Source organism: Hippocampus guttulatus, chromosome 9 (genome assembly GCF_054856545.1).
Source record: "Hippocampus guttulatus isolate MCC_2025c chromosome 9, RoL_Hgut_1.0, whole genome shotgun sequence".
NCBI lineage: Eukaryota > Metazoa > Chordata > Actinopteri > Syngnathiformes > Syngnathidae > Hippocampus > Hippocampus guttulatus.
In genome coordinates this window covers 14133061-14154185 of record NC_141269.1, presented here as the reverse complement: position 1 = coordinate 14154185, position 21125 = coordinate 14133061, and the positions used below count along the sequence as shown (strand labels likewise).

At 41.4% G+C, this 21125-nt stretch overlaps 1 protein-coding gene across 5 annotated transcripts; it reads left to right on the top strand.

The window, feature by feature from the left end:
* Nucleotides 1-474: 474 nt before the first annotated feature.
* On the top strand, nucleotides 475-20450 carry gcgrb (glucagon receptor b). 5 transcript variants are annotated; one of them, XM_086120713.1, is made up of 14 exons: nucleotides 475-776; nucleotides 10281-10432; nucleotides 10507-10603; nucleotides 10691-10798; nucleotides 12840-12928; nucleotides 13386-13492; nucleotides 14264-14420; nucleotides 15136-15295; nucleotides 16534-16594; nucleotides 16726-16795; nucleotides 17671-17759; nucleotides 18118-18262; nucleotides 18508-18549; nucleotides 18845-20450. In XM_086120713.1, the coding sequence occupies exons 2-14, from the start codon at nucleotides 10313-10315 to the stop codon at nucleotides 19253-19255; spliced, it is 1656 nt and encodes a 551-aa protein (XP_085976839.1). In that variant the 5' UTR covers nucleotides 475-776; nucleotides 10281-10312; the 3' UTR covers nucleotides 19256-20450. The 5 variants fall into 5 exon arrangements, with proteins under 5 accessions (XP_085976839.1, XP_085976840.1, XP_085976842.1 ...); XM_086120714.1 differs by having other exon boundaries at nucleotides 10688-10798; nucleotides 13389-13492; XM_086120716.1 differs by having other exon boundaries at nucleotides 10688-10798; nucleotides 15136-15253.
* Nucleotides 20451-21125: the final 675 nt, after the last annotated feature.

Below are 21125 nucleotides of genomic sequence, written 5' to 3'. Positions count from 1 at the left end.
TGTACTCCACAATTCCACATACAGCATTTGCATGACTCACATTGTGAAACCAACCATGTGAAAGATGTATTCTTAACTCTCTGGGTTGCACCTTTCATGCACAAATAATGATAACCTGTAAAGTGATAACCTGATAAGCTGTCCACTGTCCTAACCGCTGTCCCTGAAAGGGTTGAATTAAAGTATTTGACTAATTTGGACTGGCTGAACTAACTGGAATTTATTGGGAATTTAAACTCAGAAAGAAACAAAAGAGCAAAAACCGCAGTACTGAAAAACAACGGATTATAACAGCGTCGTAGTTTCATTCCCAAAGTTCTTCCGAAAGAAAATTTTAACCAGAAATTGTTGTACACATCCTAGCCGTTTTGACAGACACCCTACTAAAGCTTTTATTTTGAAAGATCTAACCAGGAATCACCTTAAATATCTTGTCGTCTGTGACAGGTATCGTATTCGAGTGCAACGCGCCAAGACTCTTCATTTGCATGTGCAGTAGCTGGTCCATGCACAGGGAAGTTATCTCTTGACACCGAGAAAGGGCGTGGAAAAGTAAATTTATTAACGACACATCTCAGTCAGTTCAGTTTCTTTCTTTCTTTCTTTCTTTCTTTCTTTCTTTCTTTCTTTCTTTCTTTCTTTCTTTCTTTCTTTTGCTGCTCTCGGTACCGCAGTGATGCGTCCTGCTTGCGCGCCTTGGACTGCGCCTGTATTGTGATGGAACTCCGGAGGTGTGTGTGTGTCACCGGGGAGCAAGAGGACATCTGCAAGCCTAGGTAAAAACAAAACAAAAAAAACAACAACAAAAAAACAACAACAACCAAAAAAGTCTTCTTCATGCAATTTCATGCAAATGTTGTGTTTTATTTTTATGCAACCAATTCGAGGCTAGCAAACTAAAACTTGGTCTTTATTGTAAGCCCATAGCCTACAATGGTGAAGCTTTACTGCCTCACTGGTGTTATTTTTTGTTATAAGAGTTTGAGGTATGCCTTGTACAACAGTGAAATGAAGATCCCTTTGGTCATTGTCCATCATCCTGTGATCATTATCTATAGTATTCTATTATGTAATTCCTTCCCCTCATTTTGCTTTACTTTTCCTCATGCAGCAATTGGGGAATTTGCTTTTCGGGAAGAGTGGTTGTCAAATTATTTTAGTTGTGGGGACTACATTAAACATTAACACTGGGTAAATTCTCATAACATGAAAAAAGAATTCTCTAATAACCTTGTCCAAAGAGGGGTTGTTACTACCCACATCACAATAACCGGCCTTTCTGCCAGTCAGCAGGATTATGCAAAAACTGCCGCTTTCCACTCAAATTTCTTTGGCAGACACAGTAACAGACATAAACAGTGGGAACACATTGAGTTATTTGAGTCTTTAAAATAGGCACAACGTATGCTAATGGTTTAATGTCTATTACCGTCTTTGTCGCTATTATTGCTGTTGTGAAAAGCCACGTTTTTTTTAGGGCACTTTATTGCTCAATAAGTAGACAGTGGTGGCAAAAGACGAGAGTGATTGCTGCTCTGAACTCTGAGCCTATTAATATGTGTATATATAATCATCTTAGTTGTAGTATCTGATAAGAGCTGTGGGACATCTACCACAGATTTATGATGATGATGATTAATTATATGAATACTCAAAATTTTCTGTAAAATAAAATCTCAAAGTACTAAAGAGGGCAGTGGTTTTGTTTCCAATGCATTGTCCAGTATGAGGCATGGTGTTAAACTGCAGGCCAGAAGGAGTTTTGGTGTTTTTGATGATGCACGGAGTCAAAAACAGGCATTTTGCGTCGTTGTGGGTGTGAACACAAATGACTTGATTTGCCACCAATCGTAGCGGCTCCTGTCATTCCCTTTAAATGCAGTGCGCGAGAGGCGCAATATTCCTTGACGTGGCAGAAGGGAGAAACTGATTTGCTCATGTCTGTTGGCAGGTCAAAACACGCAAAGTATAATCTACACTGTGGTCATGTCGGAGCTCAAGCTGTTGCAGTATTGTACTCTGCAGTATCCATTTCATGGCTGGCTGATTTATGTATTGATTTATTTTTTGCTGCTTTTCCATTACCTCTTGAATACAATTCCTGTGGCCAGCAGTAATTTGCCATATGTGAATATGATTCTTTGTTGTTTTAACCATGTCCCATTCGTATTGATACATTGCTGATATCAAAGTTAATTCAGACGTATGAAGCAGAGCCAATACTTTGGAATATATAGAATATATGGAAAGGCTCATAAGTCCATCTGCAGTGCTCGGCTTGGCATTCAGCATTTACACAAGCATAGGGCCTCTGAGTTTGTTTAGTGCACAAATTCACTTTTGATTATTCATGCTAACGCCACAGGCTCCACATACATTATAACGTCAACTCCCGCCGTTGAACAGTCAGTAATCACTCCTCCTGCTGTAGTTTTTATCTTCCTTGACATGCTATGCGATATGATATAACCTGCGAATGAAAGCTGCAACCACATCTGCTCTCAACAGATCTCAATAAGCAGTCCAGTGATTACTGCCCGAGCAGATGCGGGTCACTTCTGGTATACTTTAATGGACAAGCATTACAGAAACGAGTCCACGACTGTACATCTTCAATCAGTCATTTTGAAATAACCCCCCCCCCCATAATCACACATCAGGCTGATAATGCTGTACTAGGTCTTGCTGAGTGAACGCTGTTTTTTTTTTTTTTTTTCGGGCGGATTCAAAGTCTTGCTGCACGTGTTTGGAATGCGAAACCGACTTACGTGAAAGCGTGTCCTGAATATTTCATATCTCTTTTCTTTGTATGATCTTCCATTTGATCTGCCTCTGTTCTTTATTCATTAGCGGGTCCCGGTTCCAGTTGACTGATCAGGCATGGGGTCTCTTGTCATGCCTCGCTTCTGCAAAGTCCGTATATCATGACCAAGAACACAATGTGAATGCAGGTTCATGCCTGTTCCTTGGTTGATGTTTACGCTTAGCCATAATGAACTTGATGAAGTAATAGCCGTCAATGAGAGTGCCGTGGTACATTTGCCTGATTTCGGTGCAAGCAGCATGGATCCAGTTCCCACTCAGTGATGGTTTGAATGTGAGTCTGAAAGGTGGTCTCTCTCTTTATGTGCCACCTGACTGACTAGGAACCAGTTCGGCATGGTTCATGAAAGGCGCAGAGATTGAATGAATGAATGGATGGATGAATAAACTGGTTGCAAATGCAGTACTGTAGGTTCAATTCCTTCCTTTTCCTCATTATTTTCCTTTAGAAAAAAAAAGCGTTTGGGGGAAAATGAAAAGTGACACCTGAAAGCAAAGCCCAGTAAAGAGGCGTGCCGTGCTTTGTGTGTGTGTGTTCTATGCATGCATGGTGAGAGGTCTGTGCTACAAACACAATTGTTTATTTAATCAACACAGACTGAGACTGGGCGCTGACGCATGCTGCGCCGCTCTCGCACGCACGTGTATGCATGTATGCACAGACACGAGCACCCACACACACACACCCACTCATGAGTGTCCATTCATGGTAAAATCACATTAATAAATGTCCAACGCTGATGTCGCCAACGTGGCTAAATAAAGCTGTAAATGACCACAGGAGGAAGGAAGTCATGTTTGCCGGTAGCCATGCAGCAAAAAGCAAGAGAAAACCAGTTTCTTGCTTGCAGAATGTTAATTCTTCACACGTTCTCATTTTGTGACAGGACTGTTGCGACAGGACTGTTGCACTTAAGACAATTCCAAATGTAAATGCAGTGGAAGCCCGGAGCATCTCTTATTTATTTTGCATTTTGGACCATATTTTACTTTCTGTTCATCAGTCATCTGAGCTCTAATGATACACTTGAGTTGACACATGACTGTTGCGGTTTTGACCGAGCTGTGCCGCAGGTAATTGAACGGGGAAATTAATTATTAAAGGTTTCCACGTACCCCCCTGAAATGTACTCAGGTACCCCAAGGAGTACGCATACCCCTGGTTGGCAAACGCTGCTTTCATATACTGCAGCACTCTCCCATAAAGACACATATTCTTTTATAATGTACCGGTAGTCAAGGCCGTGCTTGCTAATGTCTTATGATGTTTGTGCATGCGTGACACGTTTGTTATTTGCCTCTAATCCAAACCAATCTAATCTTCGTGCTGCTCGCCAACATCTTTGCCTGCCAATGAATTGGAAAAACTGGAATAACTCTGTCACATTCATGACGTACCTGCGTCATCTCTCACTTCACTTCTCTTGCATCCAAATCTCTCATCTCTGCTGCTCACTCTATAATGGTGATAATGCTCACTGCCTGATGAGGAATGGCATTATTCACCATGTCGCCTTGCTCTCAATGAACCATCTCTCTCTCTCTCTCTCTATCTCTCATCCACTAGATCTCTCAGCTCTTGCCATTTTTCGAAGGGCTGCTTCTCAAATCACCTCATTCTTGAACCCTCAACAGGCTCTCACGCACTTGAAGCATACATTTAACAATTCTGTATAGCTCCGGTGGGGCATAAGGTCTGAAATCATCTTTCCCTATTGAAATTAATGGAAAGGCCAAGTTTTTTGTCATTTGTTTTTTAATCATGAAAAAAAACACTATATTTTACTTTATAAATGTAGATAGTAATAACATAATTAACCAGAATTTGGATAATTTACAATCATGTTGAATGTATTCATCTTGGTTTACGCAGGAATTGACCACCAGGGCCGCAGTATTGTACGGTCAGGGAGACAAAAATGAAGAAGACTTGCACAGCTACTGTTAGTGACTCAGGAAGCTGGAGGAATATTAATTGTTCTTTGCAGAGGATAATGAACATATGCATGTGAGTATAAGCCTTTTGCAGCTCTCCTCTGCACAAATGTGAGAAACGAGGTGAAAAAAAGAGAAGCTACCAAACAACAAGTGGAATTTAGAAGCTTGAATGTTGGTGTAAAAAAACATCATTACAAAGCATTGTAAACCTCCTTTCATTCGTCACAATGTCCCAGCAGAAAAAGATCAAGACACATGAAAAAGATGGACAAAATTATACATTTCTTGACACTTTAGGATTTGACACATTTTGATTGTCGCAAAAAAAAAAAATTCTGGACATGTTTCATTGTGGTCAACCAGTAGTCTGAAGACTGGTCCCAAGTCGCCGGCGGGGTGTCGGGGAAAATGGAAAACACAAAGATGATTCTTTGTGTCTGTCTGTATATTTTAGTGAAGTTCTATTTCTTTTTTTCTTTTTTTGTTTTCCTGTACACTGCACCCTACGAATCCTATCCGTTTCGGATTCAAAAGTTAAAAAAAATTAAAAAGTACATTAGGTCACATTCATGACCCGCATCACAAGAAGTTGTTAGCGGTCAACAGTTGCAGCTGGTGATCAGAACCGTTGAGATACAGTATATCTATTGTTTTTTGTTTGTTTTTTAAATTCTCATTCAAAGTTGATGTTTCATGTGCGATTCACTGATTGTCAAAGAATGGGAAGTTCGAGCCCCAGGAACAGCATTTTAAAACGATAAACGCGAGTTCGATTGTAATGTTTTGGCACTTAACACGCTACACGTCCCTGCCTCCCTGTGTCAGGTCTCCCGTTAGGAACTGATGTCCTTTTTACACACTCAGTCGTGTCTTGTATCAAGTTTACTTTTATGTTTCGTTCACGTTAGGGTCCGTTATGGCTGTTGCTCATAATGGGATGCGTGCATGTGTGTGTATGCATGCATGTACAGTAACGGGTCAATCGCCGTAGGTTGGCTGCTTGAAAAGTAGATCTTCGGTCAAAAAAAGGTTGGACACCCCTGCTATTTACTGTGCTTGGTTGACAGGTTGTCAGTGACGAAGCGGGAGGATGACGAGAGACAGGTGTCAAATGCAGTCTGTACGGATGGAGTCATGTTTTCCTCAAAAGCGTTGCCCTTTTCTGCCATCTGACGAATTTATCATATTTGTGACTGGATAATCTACTGTGTGCAAGTATGTGAGTACAGATTGTACATCAATTGCACATGGATAGGATTTGACAGGTTAGACATTATAGCTTTTGAGTTGTCACTTACCCCTTCATGACGCCCAGTTCATATTTTACTCGTGCTGGAGAGATTTCTGAGCCAGTGATGAGGTGTTGTTGGTCCAGGAGAAGTTCCCGGTGATGTGCAGTTCTAGTAAGTTGGTGCTGCCTACTGTCTCCTCAGCAGGTCCATTGATAGTCAGAAGGTCATGTTGGGTTTTGTTTCCTGGGTTTACTTGAAGTTCTGTAACTCATTTCCGGTGATGTTAGTCCTTCACAAGTCTGGCCTTTTTGGTATCATCATCAGCCTCTCTGTTTATTGCGTGATGGCCTGACACAGAGTGTATGTATATGAGCATGTGGAAAAAAAGTACAGTGGCTGCAGAGAGCCAATGTCACAGTTACAGTATATACTCCAAGGCAATGACATTGAAGGGGGAAAAAAAACCTTGAAATTTGTCATTTGAGTTTGAAGTATTTCTTTTGTGACACCAGCCCGAGAACCTTTGTGACGTAGCTCGTCTCATTTTATGTTTCTGCAATTGGGCTGCCATTCAACTGAGCAAACAACCAGTAATGGAAAAAATAACCACCATGGTCGTAAAGATGCAATTTTATCAAAATTGTGACATAAATAAGCAAAATAAGTTTCTTTCTGGCTGAATATTTCTTGTGGTGAACTTATTTGTTTAATGTTTGTTTTTCTCTATGTCTAATCTTTCTTATTTTACATCCAGACCTGCACTCAGACAATGAATCTGAAAACGTGAGCAAAAAAAAAGGGCGTTTCCAGTGTCATTGTGCAATATGCACGTTTTGAGTTTTTGTCCAGCATCTTACGTGTGTTTCACCTGGGTACCATAATTGTCTTATTAAACAACACATGTACTGTCATGTAAGAAGAAATAACACCCCCCCCCCCCCCGCCGCCCACACACACACACACTGAACAGATACACAGTATAATAACAAGTATCCCTCATGTTTGCAGTTGTCACACGTGTGACTGCGTTCAGCAATGCATGACAGACAGGACACACACTCTTATGACATAGATAGATATGCAATTTGCACTGTATTTGAAAAGATGTTGCACGCCCCAGGTTGAAAGAGAAACAATACCCCGAATGAATATGATGATTTTCTTAAATTACTTTTGAGAAAAGGAAACATCTAATGTAACATTATTGTTTGCCGTTTGGAAAGATGATATTTGGGTAATGTTTCATTTCGGTTTTAAAATTGTGATCGAAAAGCCATGGTCATTTGTCACCATAGCAACATGACTAGATAACATTTTTGTTACCTTAATTCCTAACCTCCTGACGGTACCATCTTCTAGTTTATGCTTTTGTGTTCCTTTACTTCTGGGAAATGTAAATTGTAAAAATCTGTCATTGTCATTTGCCTGTATAACAGCTGCACGTTGTTTCGAAGTAGAGCAAGATAATACCACAGCAATGGTTGCCTTGAGGATGTTTTCAAGTTAAGGTGACAACTACTGTATATGTTGTGACGCTAACATATCGGTGTGTGACTCACTGTCAGGTTTGGGCAAAAAAAGCTGAAGACAAACACACTGGGACAGAATGGAATTTGAAAGGTTTTAGCCAAAAATGTCCACACATAAATTGTTTTTTGCAGAAACGTTTCAGATTCTGTTTTGTTCTCCAACTTCATATGTGGAGATGCTCAACGGAAGCCTCAAAAATCATGCCAAGTCTCAAGTCTAAAGAGACATAGCTGTAGTAAGGCACTTAAGTGGTGTGGGACGTCCCCATGGCCTCATCCTGGACTTAAATTCATTGAGATTCAGGTATGAGGCAAGTGTTTGGTGTTTTGTCCCGTCTATTCCCATTTTGATCACTGGCGAGCTGGGGCCTATCCCAGCTAACTTGATGCAAGCGACGGGGGAGGTCCAACTTGGAGTGCTTGTCAGCCAATCACAGGATGCAGAAGATAAATAATCTTTCACACTGACATTCATGACTATGTACAATTTACAGCAGGGGGGCCCAAATCTGGTCCTCGAGGGCCCCTATGTAGCCTGTTTTAGATGTTTCCTTCCTCCAGCACACGCAATTCAAATGATCAGGATGGTTCTCCGTCTGATCATTTCAATCAAGTCTATCGGAGGAGGGAGATGTATAAAATTGGCTGGATTTTGAGGACCGGACTTGGACACCCCTGATTTCGAGGCAAAAAAAATGCATCTGGATCCAGAATATTTTTTTTATTTTGTGCAACCACTTGACAAAATAAAAATGAGTAAATTCGGGACACTATTTTTTTTTCAGTGTACCCAGAGTCCATGGACGCACAAGATGAACAAGTCCACACAGGATAGCTGGAGCAATGAAGAAATTTACATGAAGAATACTGTATGTCATTCGAGGAGATCTAGGATGTGTTGTTTCGTGTAAAACCTTAATATTAGCGTTCTTTTATTATTATTTTTAGCCGTGTCTCCTGGTAGCCATCCTTGGTAGCACTGAAAGATTAATTGCACTCAGAGGAACAAAGACATGAGTCAAGTGGGTCTTGCAAAGTAGAAAGTAGTGAACGAGATGCAGCAGCATATCCAAATGTGAACCTTGGCCAGTAGCATACCAGCGTGAGGAAAAAAGAAACCTTTTGAAACTCTTGGCTGTGTGTTTAAAGTAAGGAAACTCACACCGGCATAGAATGAGTTTCAAATAAAGTTCTCAAGTGATTGCTTGAGTTAGTAAAGGAAAAAGTACACAAAAATTTGAGGGTCACATCAGGTGTCTTAGGCAAGGCAAGGACGCTTTGTTGAAGTAGCATATTTCATACAGAAGGCACAAGTAACTCAATGCGCTTCACATAATTAGAAGTATAACTCTTCAAAGCAAAAGTACCTCTGCACTGTGAGGTCGACGCGCTAACCCATAGGTGTCAAACTCAGGTCCTGGAGGGCCGCTGTCCTGCATGTTTTCCAAGTCTCCCTGTTGCAACACACCTGATTCAAATGAACAGATCATCAGCAAGCTCTGCGGAAGCCTGACATTGAACCTGTTCATTTGAATCAGGTGTGTTGCAACAGGGAGACCTGGAAAACATGCAGGACAGCGGCCCTCCAGGACCTGAGTTTGACACCTATGCGCTAACCACTTGTCTACTGGCCACCCATTTTAAAACAAAAGAGTTTAATTCATTGAAAAGGAAAGTCAAGAAATAAAAGTAGTTCACTAAAATTTCCAACAGAATGTACAGTGCAATAATATGATTTTGAAGAACATCCATATTCTAATCTGCTCATCCTCACGAGGTTCTCAGGCGTGTGTCTTTGGGCAGTTGGCGGGGGACACCCTGAACTGGTTGCCAGCCAATCGCAGGGCACACACAGACAAACAACTATCCACTCTCACACTCACACCTAGGGACAATTTAGAGTGTTCAAACAGCCTGCCATGCATGTTTTTGGAATGTGGGAGGAAACCGGAGTACCCGGAGAAAACCCACGAAGGCACAGGGAAAACATGCAAACTCCACACAGGAAGGCCGGAATCGAACACTGTACCTCTGCACTGTGAGGCCGACACGCTAACCAGCCTACTACCGTTTTGAAGAACACGATTTTCAAAATACTTTGAAAGACCTTAATCATAATTCTGGGAAAGGAACACAGTTTTTAACCATGGGCATTTACACTTGGGCCTGAATTCACTTCTGTTGGCAGCTTATTCCCATCGTGTGCAGCATTAGTCCACATGTACTGTACACACAATCTCTGCACTTAAGTAACGGTACATATACTGTTGGTTCAAGTAGAATTACTGATTAAAGTCCTTTATTTAGGCAAAAGTGAAAACGTACAGACTCAGAGGTTCACTCACGTCAATTTTATACAACAGCCATTTTGATAACTGGGCACAATGGAGGAAAAAAAATGTTTTCCTTCTTTTGTCTGGAGTTGATTTCTCATAGTATTCACAAAACTGCGTGCATCCATCTTGTCCTGAGTTGGCTGTTTTAAATGGCTATGAATTACATCACATGGTAAGATATATCTCGCATGAGCTTTTATAGGTCAAACTTGAAAACAAAAAATGAAAACATCTCAATAACCTGATGTGCTTGAAAAATAGTCGATACATTTTTTTAATCCACATCAAAAATACGTTTAGGGGCAACTAAAGCCATCTCTGATTGAAAAGTACTGTTGACCACTGTTATTTGTTATTATTTATTATGATATCATGATTTTCCGTTTCTGCTTTCTCACAACACCCTCCCGTCATATGCGCAGGCCCGACGGTGACATCGGGCCTGGAGTGCCTCATGTGTTGGGCTCCCTCCTCTGTGTTCTTGGTCGCCGCTTTCCCTCATCCTCCCAGCTTCAGTGGGATGTCCCAGGTGGCTTTCCTCTTGGCCTTGCTCATGCTCTGCAACTGCTCAAAGGTACGTCCTCCATCTTGACTCCGATCTCCACAATCACACTCAAGCCAGCGCCAGGACATGAGCTCCTGCCACAGGTGTCTTCGACCACATCCCCAAAGCGTGTGAAGGAGCAGTGGAGCAACTACAAGAATCAGTGTTTAGACTTTTTGAACTCTCTACCCCCGACAACAGGTGAGCCCACCTCTCTCACTGCTTTGAGAAGTATGCAGACAAATGCAAGAGCTGCTCTTGTGAATCAACATGCTATTGCCCCAGCAGGGGCGGTGTGTAACAGGACCTTTGACCAGTATGCCTGCTGGCCTGATGGACTCCCTGGAACCACAGTGAATGTATCTTGCCCTTGGTTCTTACCGTGGCATTATAAAGGTCAGCCTATACGCTTGTGTTCCTGCATGTCATCAAAAGAAATGTGCGTGTGTGTGCCGTGTTTGTGCTCAAAGGTGAAGCTGGACAATAACGAAGACAGCGAAAAGAAACAAAACAATTGCTGTTGATTTGCATCAACATGAACCACATACTTAGAATTAGCCTTGGTTTAAAAAGCAATTTAAAGCACACAATGGAAACAAGAAAGTCACAAGAGACTAAACAAACTGACTGGATTTAGGACAGTCTTTCGAATATACTTCCAGTCAGTCTTTTGTGTCAAAGCTGGCCACTTTCGAAATGGAATGATGTTTTATCCTCTCACAAACACCCCCCCCCCCCCCCCCACCTGAGACTTTTCATTTCATTTGATACTTTTGCATAATTCATTTGGGTTGATAATAATATTCATCCAACCATTGTTCTTCATTTATCTGGGGTCATGTTGTGGGGCAGCAGCTTTAGCAGAGAGGACCAGACTTCTCCCCCCTCAGCCACTTTGTCTGGCTCTCATGGGAGGATTCCAAGGCATTGACAGGCCTGCAAGGGGCCCTATTTTCTGGTTGTGGGGGTGTCCTGGTTGACACGCCTCTGCCACAGGGACAGTGCCTCTGGATTGGCAGTGGTGGTTCTCCTTTTAAAGAAGGGGTACCGGAGGGTGTGTTCCAACTATAGGGGGATCGCACTTCTCAGCCTCCCTGGTAAAGTCTATTCAGGGTGCTGGAGGGGAGGGCCCATCAGGAATTTGAATCTCAGATTCAGGAGGAGCAGTGTGGTTTTCATCCTGGCCGTGGAACAGCGGAGCAGCTCTCCACCCCTGGCAGGGCACTCGAGGGTGCGTGGGAGTTCGCTCAACCAGTCTACATGTGATTTTGTGGACTTGGAGAAGGTGTTTAACTGGGAGTATGATGTATCAGATGCCCAAGTGCGGGCAGTTCGATCCCTCTATGACCGGTGTCAGAGATTGGTCTGCACTGTCTGCAGTAAGTCGGATTCTTTTCTTGTGAGGCTGCCCTTTATCACCAATTATGTTCATAACTTTTATGGACAGAATTTCTAGACAAAGTCGAGGTGCGTGGCACCTCGACTTTGGTGTTCGCAGAATTACATTTCTGCTTTTTGCAGATGATGTGATACTGTTGGCTTCTTCAAGCCACAGTTTTCAACCCTCACTGGAGAGGTTTGCAGCCGAGGGTGAGGCAGTTGGGACGAAAATCAGCACCTCCAAATCTGAGACCATGGTCTTCAGTCAGAAAAGGGTGGAGTGACCTCTTCTAGTCAGGGATGAGATCCTGTCCAAATGCAGGATTTAAAGTACTGTATGTTGGGGTCGTGTTGACGAAAGAGGGGAGGATGGAGCAGGAGATTGACAGGCGCACCGGTGCAGTGTTTGCGATGATGCAGACTCTGTATTGGTGCGGCGTGGTGAAGAGGGAGTTGAGCCGGAAGGTAAAGCTTTCGATTTACTGGTCAAGCAACATTCCTTCTCTCACCTACGTTCACAAGCTTTGGATCATGACCGAAAGAATAAGATCCTGGATAAAAGCGGCCAAAAGGAGTTTCCTCCGCAGGGTGTCTGGGCTCTCCCTTAGAGATGAGGTGAGTAGCTTGGTCATCTGGGAGGGGCTCAGAGTTGAGCCGCTGCTCCTCTGGATTGAGAGGAGCTAGATGAGGTGGCTCGGCCATCTTGTCAGGATGCCATCTTGACATCTCCCTGGTGAGGTGTTCCCTGCATGTCACACTGGGAGAGGGCCCCGAGAATGACCAAGAACACGCCGGAGAGACTATGTTTCCCAACTAGCTTGGGAATGCTTCGGGATTCCCCAGGAGGAGCTGGATGATGTTTTAGGTGAGAAGGAAGTGTGGGCCTCCATGCTTATGCTCCTGCCCCTGCAACCTGACCTCGAGTAAGAGAATGGATGGACTGTTACATGCAAATTTATGTTTCTGCTCTACCACACCAAGATTTGCCCGTCTTGAGCTGAATGGTTTGATTTGTCGATAATTGTATGTCCTCCTTTGTATGTGCCTATTTGAACAGTCCAGCAGGGTTTGGTCTACAGATCCTGTGGCAAAGATGGTAGATGGGCCCAGAAAAATACCAGTGAATGTGAGGATGACCCTGGCCAGGTGTGTGTGTGTGTGTGTGTGTATGTGCATCAATGTTACAAATGATTCATGCCAGTGTGTGACTTATTGATCTCTTTTCATGCTTAAGGCAGCTTTAAACTGTACCCTGAGAAAAATGGTGTGGTGAATTTACTCAATTTTATTTTGCCAAGTGGCTGCACAAAATGGAATCATCGAGACATTGATACATTTATCAGAAGATGTATCTTAAAAATGTATCTGTATACAGATGATTTTATTTTGTGCAATGACTTGATGAAATAAAAGTGAAAATTCAACATCCCATTTTTTGCAGTGTAGATGCGCAGCTAATGTGAGGACTGGTTTGACATCATATTAAGTCATTGTGTCTAATGCTTCTCATCTGTTCATGTAGCTCTTTTCCATCTCGCATGTCTATGCATGCCATGTAAAAGCTTTGCCTGATGGTAAAACACTACCTCTGCGATGTTTGCAGCAGCTGTATGGCCACATCCTCAGTCAGTTTCGAATTATGTATACGGTGGGATACTCGCTGTCTCTCGGAGCTTTGCTACTGGCCTTGGGAATCCTCATCAGCTTCAGGTAACTCATCCAGTGGAATAAAAAAACAGTAGAAGGAAGTAATAGTCAGGGAATGAACAGGGTGGAATAATGTAAACCATAAAAAACAAACAAAAAAAATGGTGCGTTGAATGTAATCAGTTTTATTTTGTCAAGTGGCTGCACACAACAAAATCATCTGGATTTAGATTTTTTTTGGGTGGTGAAGGTTCTAAGTAAGTCTTCCAGAAAGCTTGGAAACAACGAAACTACATGACAGAATGAAAACCAAGGATGGTAGACATGTCAATGAAAAAAAACCTTGAAATAAATAGCTCTTATTGATGAATCTGACCATCTAATAGTTAATTCCTGTTTCGTTTTGCTTTGTTTTTTTACCTGCCCAGTTTGGTTGCTTGGTCAATCAAGATTAAAGGTCAATGTTTCTTTTTTCTTTGTTTTATTTTATTTTTTTTTGTGCAACAGGAGAATTTCATGTACTCCATTTGTGGTTATTGTTGTGATTGATATTTTAGGGAAAATGCAGTCGACCAGAATACGATTTGAAAGGGAACAGACATAAACAGACAAAAAATACTTAAGTAGAGGAAGCACAACGGCAGTATGAAACTGTATAACACTACAAAAACATTACATGGGAATCGGGTTCTATCTGTATTTTTATGAGGACTGTAAAAGTGGTGCTGCACCCAATAAGTAAGGGTTGCAAAATGAACAGAAGGACAGGACAGGGGTAGTGAGCTCGGCAGTCTGTGTGTCAGACCCCATCACCCAGTGTCAACTCTTCACCAGGAAGCTGCACTGCATGCGGAACAACATCCACATGAACTTGTTTGGCTCCTTCATCCTGAGAGCTGTGTCCATTCTGGTTAAAGATGCCCTGCTGACCCTTACACTGAACCCCAGGAGCAGTGGTGAAACAAAGGTTCAAACTTGGATCAACATACCGGTTAGAGAACACGCATCGCAACAGCCTGCACAAGAATTTGGTGTCATGTTCTCTCAATTAGCTAATTTAATTAAATGACAAGGATATTACATTCACTTTCGGTCTCTGTGCTCACGAATATCAAAGATCACAACATACCTGAATTTACAACAATAAGCATTAAGAAAAAATAATTTAAAAAAACTCTTAACAATAAACCGCTGCCTGAACAATGACCGTCTTCATTGAAGCCTGCAATGGAAAAGACAATGACCTCGAAACGGGTAAAAAAAGATTAGCTTTGACCAGTGGTATAAACTATTTTGCCACGTGTAAGGACACACACATTTATATTACATACATTATTAGTTTTAACAGCAACCCTAGTTTAGACCAAAAAAGTCGCTGAACAGGGGTTTCCATAGCAACGATAGAACCACAGTTTTTCTCCGTTGCAATTTTATGTTAATATGAATTTATAATGTATATATATTTGCTCTGATTTCATGACTTCAATGAGCAGTATAACAATGATGGACACACACCACCGCATAACCCCCCCCCCCCCCCCCCCCACACTCACAGATACACGGCGGCGCACACACATGCTCTTGAGACCACAGTCACATGACCATGAACGTGAGCCAAATAGTCCCAATAAATGAGTCAGACCAAAATGAAAGTGCCGTAAGCCTATGCGGGTCTTATCTCATTTGTCCCCCCCACTGCTGTGCAGGCTGTGATGTGGTGTCGGGGCGCTATGGTGATGATGCATTACACCGTGATGGCCAACAACTATTGGCTGCTGGTGGAGGGCATCTACCTCCACAGTCTGCTCGTCATCACTGTGTTCAGTGAGAAGAAGTACTTTTACATTTACATGGCCATCGGTTGGGGTAAATAGGAGTTTCTGGTATTGTCAAATAATAAAGACTTGGGTTGCACCAACAAGGTTTCATTGGATCTAAAACGAGCTCTCATCAGAGAGCAGTAAAACCAAGTTTAAAATGAGTTCATCTGGTTTTAAAATTAAGCAGAGCTCTGTTGCACCATTTAAAATGAATCTCAGTTTCGTAAAATTCACTTGAACTGAGTTCCACTTGATTGAAGCGGATGGTTGTTGATATTGAAATTAAAATAAATCATCAATTGTGCAATTAAATCTAGAGGCTGCACTGTTGTTTAGTGTAACATGAAAGCCCTTATCTCTCACGCATGCACGCACGCGCGCACGGACCTTCGCCACTCAGTGACATATGGACTTACTTAAATTGTAGCTAGCTAGCACATTTGTTAGCCTAACATTACTTGTTAACTTGTCAGCTATGTCAAAATGGTTCGGCAGAGAAGCAAAAACTTTTCCCTGTTTGTCAACAACTTGCTGACTGAATTAATGAAGCAAATAGAAGACAAGAAAACAGACAACAGCATGGTGAAAAAGAAAGATACTTTGTGGCCGCAACTGCTTGACAGTTCTAGCCGATTGACCAGAGTGAAAGAGAAAAGAGAAAAGATCAATTAAAGCTTGCTGGAAAAACAAACAAAAAAAAACTAACAAAAGGCGCAGTTGTGGTGGTACAGCTGCATTTCTGTCAGTGCCATTTATTACAGTTGATGCAGTCTCCCTGTTCAGCTCCAAAACTGTTTAATAAACCGCTACCCCACCCAAAATTCCTTTTCATCATTAAATTCTAGAAGATTGAGCCTATCAATTTTCTTCAAGAAACTCCATTCTTTTTGCTCTACAGTATACACCTAAAAATGCAGCCAGTGTAATAGTTAAACCATCCCAACCGTTAGTTTAAAATTAGTTCTTTATCAGAGTTTGTACTGGAGTTTAAAGTTATGGTGCAACAGAATGTGTACTTAAACCACGATTCAATCTACAGGGTAGTTTTAAAGTGAAACCTTGTTGGTGCAATTCGGCCTTCGAGTCATCATCATGTTAACTGGACTAACAATCGTTTTATATAGTTGCAAATGACAAGTTGGAGCAGTAAGGACAAAGCTCTTCATGTTGTCACATGGGGCAAAATGATGACATCTCCCTTATTATGCCAATACGTCAACCTAAAAGAATGTTTTTCTCCATCGGGAGTGACCCTCAGCCCTTGCATTTCTCCTACATTCTCAGGCGCCCCACTTGTGTTTGTTTCACCCTGGATCACAATGAAGTACCTCTATGAGAATGAAGAGTGAGTGATCGTTTTCACTGTGACTGTCCCCATCTCTATCTATGATCTTTAAGGAGAAACGTTCATTTCTTATATGCACGGCTCCTCTTATTGAGACACCCGGTACAGTGAGTGTGCGCGCGTGTGTGTAGGTGCTGGGAGAGAAATATTAACATGGGATACTGGTGGATCATCCGCTCCCCGATATTGGTTGCTTACCTGGTAAGTCCATTCTCTCTGTCTCTCTCTGAGTGGGAATTTTTCTTTGTGTGGTTCAAGTAGATGTGGCAGTACAGCTTCATATCCACTGCTAAGAATCAGGTTGCAAATGCTAACTTTGATTCAGGATTGTGTAGTATAGTCTCCAAACGTTGATAATATGGGTTCTCATTCATTTCCGAGTCGAGGAACAGGTGTAAAAAGTGATTACTGCTGTGTAGCAATATTTAAAAGATAAGAGATTTGAAAAGTTTTGCAAATCAAGCCACCCTGTAATGTTTTTATAACAAATAGGTATGCATATACTGTCATTATAAGCGCTATATAAATCAGCATGTATTGTATTGTATTGTATTGTATTTTGTGAACAGATGAAAACAATACACTTTACATCAAGAAATATAACAAAATAAGTCTATACACAGCATCATAAACACAACCACACACACACACACACGCACACATCTGAGATCTAGTCCAGAACCCCCTCTGATGACACGGCACATCAATTGATAGAACACGTTATTAGCTTTCCACTTGTCTCAAGCGTCTGTTGGTGTTTGTGTCAGTCTCAGTATGCACACAAATAATGTTGAGTCGATGTGTTGTTTCGTTTAGCACATTTGAGCGAAATGTGGTGTTGTCACGCATGTAAGGGTTCACTTGAGATTTCAGTGATGTTAAGCATTTGAGTGAATGTGTTTTTGCCCTTATTTTAAATTTTCTCTATAGAAACTGTGTGTGTGTGTGGGGGTTCATCTGTTTACTCGCTTTCTTGCATGTGTGTGGGGCTGGACAAAGTCTGGCATGGAGCACTGGGAGTAAGTGTTATAAAATCAAAGTAACCCAGTTACATTTACTGTCTCCTCACATTACAGATAAATTTTTTCATATTTATACGAATCATCAAAATCTTGATGTCTAAGCTCAGAGCTCATCAGATGAGATACACAGACTACAAGATCAGGTGAGAACTTTTTATTTTTGTTTTTGTTTCATGCGTTCAAAAATACACACAAATCTCAGTCTCTGCCCCTGGCTAGCCGCTCGCGGGCGACTACATAGTTTCCTTTGGACAGCTGTTATGACTGATTCCCCCCCACCCCACCCCACACACACAATAGTGTTACTTCTTGTGGGCAACAGTGGAATTACACCCAAAATGAATACGGGTCACAATAAAATAGCTCCAAATGTACTCAAACAAATCTGCGAAATAGTGGGATTGCGAACCCGGAACCCACAATGCAGTGGGGTTTACTGTTCTGCTTGTAGTCCATTAGGATTAGTCATCCTCCGATGTCTATGTTTGTATGTTGGTCCAGATTAGCAAAATCCACTCTGACTCTTATCCCTCTGCTGGGGATTCACGCCATTCTCTTCACCTTTGTCATCGACGAGTCCGTCCCAAAAGGTTCAATTTTACGGCTGATGCGGCTCTTCTGTGACCTCCTGTTCAACTCCTTCCAGGTACGAAGTACAAAGTAGTACCGCTTCTTGTGCCACCAAGTAAATACGTCGCTCCAATATATAAGATTACATTTGAACAAGGATATTCTATGGTTTTGCCAATCAAGATGGGAAGTGAAGGTCTCCTGAAAGTGTATCCTTATGTTAAACGTATTCAGAAAAATATTGTATCTAACTTATTTGTAGAACAATCCAAAGGCAAAAACATGTTTTCCGACTCTCTCCATCTCTACGTTCCTCTGCAGGGGCTGCTCGTTGCCATCTTGTACTGCTTTGTCAACAAAGAGGTGAGGGGAATGATTCGATTTTGAGGGCCTGAGGTGCAGCTGAATAACAAGGGTGTCATTATCACAGTCTTTGTTTTTTGGTGGGGTTTTTTTTTTCCATCTCTTAAAGCTTTGTCCTACTTCCGCTTTCTCTACTGAATGGGACAAGCATATTGGCATTCTACTGATTACTAAACTTTAAACTGTACCCTTTGGCTCGTGAGACATCCATCCAGATGACAGTCTTTATTAATCTCTCTCATCTTATTGATATGGCTCTCTGCCGGCGGCTCTCCACAATCCCATTATCTCCCAGGTGCAATCAGAAATGCTGAAAAAGTGGAAGCGGTGGAAGCTGGGTAAGGACATTGACGAAGAGTACCGACATACCCATAGCCAGACGCCACATCTTAAAAGCGGGAGCATCGCAACAGGAAACCTGCGTGATCTCCTTGACAACAACACCAGTGACCCCAGTGGGGGCTCAATGGGTACAGTGCAACACAAAAAAGCTGACAGAGGCTCATCCAGCTATACCGCACCTGATGAAAACCACCAGTTGGTCATGTCCTACAGCGACGAGATGGGGAAAGTCAACAAAAATGCCTTTCACCTCTCCTTCCTATCCCAGCGAGGCCTCGCCAGCACCGCCTCGGAGGATGTGTGTCTGGAGGAGAGGGCACAGTGCCACTCTTATCCGACAGAAGGAGCAGAAACTGATGTCTGAATCTTTCGTGAATTGTCCACTGTGAAGCAAGACTGTTGCTTTTAACCAATGAACAAGTTTAAAGGAACATTTAATGGTTTTCGGAGCTTTGAGATTTTAAAAAAAAAAACAATTTTCGAGACTGAAGACATGCTGCTCGAACTGATGACGGTTGAATCCAACTCAAGTCATGTATTGTAAAGTGTGACTGTGTTAGTGCCTCTGTGCTTTTAATGTTGATGCTTCTGTTGTGTGTGTCTTTGGTGCACCGGATGCACATTTGTGGTACTCTACAACATCACCCTCTCAGTATCAATGCCTTAAAAAAAAAAAAAGTGAAGAATTATGTATGAATTTCAACCCGTTTCATTCGATGGAAATCCATTTTCCAATGTCGTATCTATATTTTGGTGAATGTATAATGATGAAACATCTGTGTAATGTTTAAACTATTATGAAGGGGTCTACCGGCTACCACATGTGAATTTTATGCGCTGATGTAATTTTCTCTCGATTAAATATACTGGCATTTTAAGAGCTGAAAAGCAATGCAACACAAATTGCTCTCTTGTGTTGCAATGCATGACGCTGCCTTAGATCACTGTCATAATGCTATTCTGTTATCATTCTCATTTTCGGTTCCATATGGAAAGGATGCATGTACACACATAATTGCATGCAGAGAGTGTATCCTCAAAAGTCTTTGCAGAATGACTTTCCATTAGAAGGGGAAGGCGACACATTTTCTGCTGCTGCATTAGCAGCTCTTTTGAAAGCGTAGCATACTTGATCTTTTTATATATATATATATATATATATATATATGTACATATGTATGTATGTGTGTGTGTGTATATATATTTTTCTTTCCGCTAAAGGAGAATGTGCCACACGAAGCCAATTTGTCTCTTCTTCTTATTAAAATATATAAGATTAAAATGTGCATTTATCTTTTATTTTTAATTTTTATTTATTGTCTTCATATTGTATGGCAAAGATTAATTTGTTGCACTGGAGTATGACAAAAAATGGAATTAAATATATCGTATGTGAAATAAGATATGAAGACAAATAACTCAAATCGAACCTAATTTTTAAAGATGAGATGAGGCTGAAAACGAATGTGAAAACAGTAGGCGGAGATGACATGGAAGCCAATTTTTGTGTTGAGTTGTGTTTCTGTGCATTCAATTAAATGTGTTTTGGTCCATAACAAGTGTATTTCTTTTCTAAATAGCAAGTTCCTATCATTGTTTTTGTGTATTCACCCCACTTTAATGTATGCGACCTGGCCTCTAAGATTCATCATATTAAACCGGGGAACACTAAAAATATATATATACAGTATATATATATATATATATATATATATATATCTGTTGAGTTTTTATGCAAATTAAATGCTGATTCCAAAATTGCAGCGTTTGTTTTTCTAGCACACCAAGTTTTTCTCTACAGCTTACCCTCCTGATAAACAAAATTTCACTGATTAGCTGTAGTAAGACCATAATAAGACGGGCTGATTGTGATTGAACTCATCAACTGCTGTGTGTCAACGTGTTTGCACAGTCACAATTGAGACAGTGCAGTGTGCAGCCCCCACTAGTTCAGTATTATCGCCATCTGGAAACAGAATGCTAGAATAGTATGAATTAAGAGGATAGGTGATAGGTGATGCCTTTTCGTTTGACCTTTTTCACCATGGGCACTCTGACCGTTTTGAGTTGTATTTCATTTCATGCTGTTAGGTTTCAAAGCTTGTAACGATTCTAGCTTTGTTTTTTTTTACATGCATACATACATATTTCTTTCTTGTTTAAAAAAAAAAAAGAAAATTGGCATCCTACACCTCAAAAACGATGTGATTTAAAAAGAAATGTTTTAACTGACA

Excerpts from the sequence above, each read along its gene's own strand:
- gcgrb (XM_086120712.1), top strand. The coding sequence starts at position 10,313 with ATGTGTTGGGCTCCCTCCTCTGTGTTCTTGGTCGCCGCTTTCCCTCAT. Across the intron at positions 10,433-10,506 it reads TGCTCTGCAACTGCTCAAAG|GTGTCTTCGACCACATCCCC; the intron begins GTACGTCCTCCA and ends CTCCTGCCACAG. Across the intron at positions 15,296-16,533 it reads TTACATGGCCATCGGTTGGG|GCGCCCCACTTGTGTTTGTT; the intron begins GTAAATAGGAGT and ends CTACATTCTCAG.